The sequence below is a fragment of the Protopterus annectens genome, chromosome 1.part0 (assembly GCF_019279795.1).
Source record: "Protopterus annectens isolate FY-2018-M chromosome 1.part0, PAN1.0, whole genome shotgun sequence".
NCBI classification, from domain to species: Eukaryota; Metazoa; Chordata; order Ceratodontiformes; family Protopteridae; genus Protopterus; species Protopterus annectens.
Window position 1 is genome coordinate 223,776,546 of NC_056725.1, and position 6,249 is coordinate 223,782,794.

General features: G+C 40.9%; 1 protein-coding gene across 1 annotated transcript in view; it reads right to left on the minus strand.

The window, feature by feature from the left end:
- Positions 1-1,515, minus strand: part of SLC30A1 (solute carrier family 30 member 1) — an 85,146-nt gene extending 83,631 nt beyond the window's left edge. Inside the window, exon 1 of the mRNA XM_044058044.1 lies at positions 284-1,515. Within this exon, the coding sequence (XP_043913979.1) occupies positions 284-908 (625 nt within the window). The 5' untranslated portion in view covers positions 909-1,515. The remainder of the gene's footprint in view (positions 1-283) is intronic.
- Positions 1,516-6,249: the final 4,734 nt, after the last annotated feature.

The following is a 6,249-nucleotide window of genomic DNA, read 5'->3' on the forward strand; positions in this document are numbered from 1 at the left end:
TTATCCCCCCAAAACATAAACCTTAGGCAAGTGAAGCGTTTGCGTCCGTTAGTTGGATGGATGGACGGACATAATTCATCTACGGACATAATTCATCTAATTTCATCAGGCTTCAACAAGGAAGTCTTTCTGAAAGCCATGAACATTTCAACGCTTGATATCATTTTAGCTACAACTAAAAATCATTACATGACAGAACTTGCCTGCTTGTGCAACACTAAGTAAAGATGCCTTCTTCTTTAAACTGTTAACATTAACATACTAAAACCATATGAATACATACCACAGACTTCTGGCTTCTCCAGGTTCACACCGTTAGGGCTAATATAACTATTAACCAAATTGTTGGTTTCTTCTTTGTCAGCGATGCATGAATTCCCTATCGGATGGTCCGCTTTATGCTTGTTTTTTTTACCTTTGGTGGTGTGAGAGTGCCCATGTCCACCTCCTCCACCACCATGCGAGTGTCCGTGTCCACCACCACCTGCGCTACCATGAAACATGCAGAGCCCAAAAAGGTTAACCACCAGTCCCACTGCGCCCACAATGATCACCATCACAGGATTTTCAATTTCATGGGGTTCGGTGAAGCGCTCGATAGCCTCTAATACAATTGTGAAGCATAAGGCAGTAAGGAAAACAGCGTTCACTAGGGCCCCCATTACCTCCGCTCGAATCCATCCAAACGTGTTCTTGTTGGTTGCCTGTGTCTTCTCAGCGAAACGCACGGCCACTAAAGCCACTATCAGGGCGATGACATCCGACAACATATGAAAGGAATCAGACAGCATCGCCAGGGATGAAGTGATGCGGCTAACAACCACTTCAACTACAAAAAAGAAAGTGGTCAATGACAGCATGCAGAGCAGCCGCAGGCGGTTTGGTTCACAGGCCATTTTGCTATCCATTGTTAATGTTCCCAACGTCGGTCTCGAACCAGCAGTCACGCTTAATGCCTTGTTAGATCCAGTAATAATGTTTACTGACAAGTGAAATCGTGCGACTTACATCACACGATCAGGCTCATCAGCTGTGATACTATACACAGTGTAGGCATTTGAAGCAGAAACCCACTAACATTGAAGCTGTCCAGTGTGGGCAGAATTCATACATCCAAATGGCAATTGTCCTACCAGCTCTGACACTTCCAAACGTTTTGGAATACATTAACAGGCTATTTTCTATTAAGATGAGACAGCCAATTTTAAGAACATAACAAACCAATCCTTTACCCAAAACATTTCATCGTTACAGACTATTTAAACCAACAGAAAAGCTACTTTGCAGACGGTTAAAAAAACTTTGCACCCGAGCCGGTCGAAGTTTTCACACGGAACAGGACACTGCTGAAACCCCACCTCCGTCTTCACGAATTGATAGATGCTGTTTGTAGTTGTAGTACCATTGGCTAAAGAACTGTCTCAAAGGTCACAGCCCCCGTTGCTAGATGCTTGGTCCTTATTGTAGTACCGCCCAATTTTTAGACTACAGATTGGTATGGTAACAACACCAGTGGCACTCCAAATGGCTAGTTGAGATGGAGATGCAAGTGACGTCAGGCATCATGCAGGCCACCCCTCTCAACTTTGAAGTGATTGGAAGTTGGACGATTTACTTTGCTGATAAGATGATTGTGATTGGATAACGCAAAAGAGTGTTGTAGCAGGTTATAAATGTCAAAGCATTTGGGGTTGACAGCAAAACGTTTTCCTCGTGTGGTGTTTAACTGGTTTTCCACACAGCTCTTTATGTAATTTTCGACAGCACCGGGGTTTTCCACACAGCTCTTTATGTAATTTTCGACAGCACCGGGGTTTTCCACACAGCTCTTTATGTAATTTTCGGCAGCACCGTGGTTTGTGTGTGTGACTCACCACCAGTCAAATGGAAGGAAATGACTGTGCAGTTCTTAAGTCTAACAGCTCTATAGTCCATGGAAACGGTTAAGGTGTTATGTTTGTGTCAACGGAACTTGGTCTGCTTTTTGTATTTTTAAAGTAATTGATTTTGCCTCGCTTGATATAGAAATCTCTGCCAAACTGTTACATAAAAGTATGACATTGAAAAGGGATACGTAGACAACATTTATTCAGGACAGATGTTAAGGTAGTCGTTTGTTTAGTTGCACCTACAAGATAAAATATACACGTCGAGTCACGAATTAGGAGAATGTCTTTTGAAACAACCGTAGAGTTGTAAAAAGCGTTTGTGTGTAGCATGTCACGAGCGATTCTTTGTGTTAAACTGTGTTGGGGGTTATGGCTCTTTAACAGCTTCTGACCCCACTAAACAGAAGCACAGCAGTGGTTTGCAGGATGTGCCAGCCGTTTACCAAGTATAATACGGTATAATATGAATCGTGATATCATATTTCTTAAAGGGATGGCTACTGTGTATCTGTAAAAAAGTCGTACAGTTGAGAATATTTGTATCTCAGCTTTTAGTTCTGTCAGATTGGTTCGATGCACGCACTGTAACTAGAGAACGTTAGTATATGTAATTCTTTCTCCAAATCTGATTTTGGTATGTAGATGACGCAACTGTTTCCTATCTCCAACAACCTCAGCAAAATGTTTGTTTCATCTGTGCAAACCTCATTCATCTAGGCTACTAGTGTCTTGTTGCGCTCATCACATTGTGACTATAAGAAATTATTTTCTTTATTTAGACGTATGCTGTGTTATGTTAATAAAGTCGATCCGTTTACTAATTATATACTTGCTGAACAAGGTGTACAATGGGGTGTTGGCTTAAAAATAATAAACTATTTATTAATGGAATTGATAAACGGATTCTTGCGTACCAGCCTTAACAATGAAGGTAGGTCACAGAAGTCGGAGAGAAAGTTCAAGAAAATGAACAAGAGTTTGTAAGGTAATCACTAGATGCATATCTAAGCAAGATAATATATAGCTCCAAAGCTAAAGGTTCAAGCTGGCTGCTAAAAACTAACTTCTGTCAGAAGAAGCACACGCTAGAGAAAATAAAAATGGTTGAATGCAAAGTCCAGGGAGCAGCAGATGCTATGAGAAGACACGAGCGCAATCCGGATCTGGAAATAAGCAGAGGCATACCTTTCATCTGTCCATAATTTCACAAGAATGCCCAGATGTTTGCCCCATGCTTTGGTCTGTTCAGGAAATTTGTGGTTTTCTGGAAAATAATTGAGGATTGCTGTTACTAAATAAGGAGAGACATTAACTATCGTACTTCATGTCCTTCAGAAAGTCCATGCTAATGCAAAACCTGTCTTTCTGTGTCCCAATTTTTGGACATTTGTCCATAATTCTTGCACTAACAGGTGGAGAGATATGGGCAGGGAAGAACATGTAGTAACAGGAAGTAAGGGAGAAGAAGCATAAGTAAAGATTTGGACCAAATACAGGTTCCTCTTCAGTGATGTTCTTCCAAAGTTGCACTTGAGAGGCAATCCCCATTTAGCAGACTTATCTAGTTAACAGAAATAAGTGCTTCACTGCCTTTTGCTTCTGCTTTGCATGGAATGAGCTGGGAACAGTCACTGCATCTCCAAATGATGTTGCCACCCTACAAACAGGCCTAAAAATGACAAAATCTGCTCAAGAAGTCGTAGTGCCATAGTACTCGGCCCTCATCAGGCCTATAATTGAGTACAATGCTCCCTTCTGAATGTATCTAACCAAGCATTTAACATCAGTTAGAACAACCCCATGGTTTCACACTAAAAAAATACAAAGCGTAGGACTCTGTACCTTTATTCCGTCTCATATTGTTTATTGAGAGGTGAATTATGTCTGCCCTACAAGGTATTCTCTAACCAGCCCTGATCGTTACATATTTGCAAGAAAAATTGTATGAGGGTTATGCGTTCCATGCACCTGAACCTTATTTGTAACTGGATCAGTAATCAAGGAGCCTCAATCCTCACCACTGGCACCAGTGGGGGATGTACACACAAAGGATAACAGGTACACACCATATTCCCAGATGCAGCTCAGCACACAGAGACCACAGTCAGTCCAGGGCTGGTTTCTTCCTCTTTCTCCAGATCCCCAATACGACTCCCCCCTGGCACAGCTCTAGAGTTGAGATCTTAGCTGAGTGACTAAATCTGTCCAACCAGTACTGTGTCCCTGCCCAAGTACTTGACACACACACACTCTTTGAGGTTTGATTTACACACACACACACACACACACACCTGGGAGAGGCTGGCACAGGTTTACTAGCTATGCCCCCTTCTACCTAGACTATAAGGTAGTTACTGCTGCCACCAGTCAGCTCCTTATCAGCTACTTTACGTTCCTTAACAAAGGGTGCCCAAACTTACTGTGTAATATTAATTTTAGTATAAATGGTATCTTGACTATGAGCAAGGCTATTAGGACCCCAAATAAATATGCAAGTAATCTCAAAACTTAACTCTACACTGATCAGCCACGATGATAGATTTAAATATATTTAATAATAAAAGAACAAGACAATACTAAATATATATTCACAGTGACATCAGAGTTCAAAACCACAGGAAATATTTAAAATAGCATTGCAGGTCAGTCTCAAATAAATAAAAATGTCTAAACTATGCTTCACTATGTTCCTGACTGAATCTAAGAGAATAACTATACCCTAATTAACTTACTTAGACCAAGGCAGATGATGTGGTGAATGTTTCTTTTAAGGTCCAAGACCACATACAGAATGCCCTGTCTTTCTACTTCTCAAATTAATATCGCAAATGTTACTGCTGGGATAGCTTGCAGAATGACATCATTTCTTGTCATGTGACTCTATCCCAGGTGAAACACCCACTACTGGAAGCTTGGCAGTATTTAGCATCTACCTGTGAAAATACATGGATCTCAGATCTTTGGCAGATGCTGAAACAATTGCATTCCTTCTTGCTTTCAGAGGTAGTAATTAGTTCACTTCAAAGACAATACAGAAAGCTTCTCAGAATAGACAGAGGCTGTCACTGCATTGAAAACTGAAAGATACCCGCTGGGATTCAATAAAGCAAACTCTGTCAGAATAGTGTAGCAGCTTCTGCACAGAATATGGCCGCCGAGCGATCCAGTTAACTAGGCAGGGGGCGTGTATGAGCCTGCCAGCACTATTCTGACACAGACACCACTGAATAATGCTAATTACCTCATTTGCTGATGAAAACCATGCAAATGAGGTGAATTAGTGATTCAGTAAGCAGGCAGGCATCTATGTCAGAGCAATGTCCATTGCAGAAATGTGTTTGGTTACTAACCGTGTACATTTCTGCAAAAAATCAAAACGGGGGCATGACCGCTTAAAATAAAGACCGCTTAAAATAAAGCACGTATTATGACTATTAGCCATGCCAATAGCCATGGCCCTTGGCATGGAAAACCGTTGCAAAATTATAAAAAAAACTTTTTTTTTCCTTTTTTTTTTGGCCAATTTCAGTCGTGTAAAAATAGCGCAGTGGCGTGCAAATGAGATCATGCAGGAAATAAAAAAATGTACAAAGACAATTCCACGTGAAATATGACTTTTGCCATTATAGTGGGTAGCATGCAGAACCAAAACAGTAACAGGTTTCACTGGTAGCTAAAGAGATGGACTCTGATGTAGTCATGTAACAAGGGACTAAGGCAGTGGTGTATGTAAATGAACTAAATTTATTGAATAGCAAAATGGGAGACTGTGTCCACCTGCACCTATGCGTGTAGGAGCTATAATGCTGTAGTGTAAGCAGGAGAAGTAGCTGACATAAAAAGCGGGTGTGTCATGCTTGCTGTAAACACATTGGAGCTCCGCTGCCTCCATTTGTGCTCAACTAAGCAAGGGGGTGTGTCTGAGCTAGTTCAAGAAATGCTGAGTGTGTCTCTTCTCTGGGAGGTTCCTTTCTGCTCAATACTATTGTGGAAAAATACTGAAGTCAACATATTTTGTATTCTGTATTTAAAGGGTTAAGCAGAAAAATGTTCACTGCGTGCAAACGGAAATGTTCTGGAAAATGTTGATCACTGAGGAATGCAGAAGTTAATCTTAAACTGCTGATAAGAAAGTTAATGGTGCAAGAATAACTGTGGTACTGGCTGGTAAAAACAAGTAATCAAACTATCAATTTTAATGAAAGTCCTCTGTGCTACGTGTATGTACGTGCAGGAGGGTCTATATAAGGAGAACTAAGTATAAGTAACCAGACTGCTGGCATACTACTATCATGTAGCAGGTCTCCATGCATGTAAAATAAAGCTGTTTTACTTGCTTACAAGAACTTGGTGTGATTCT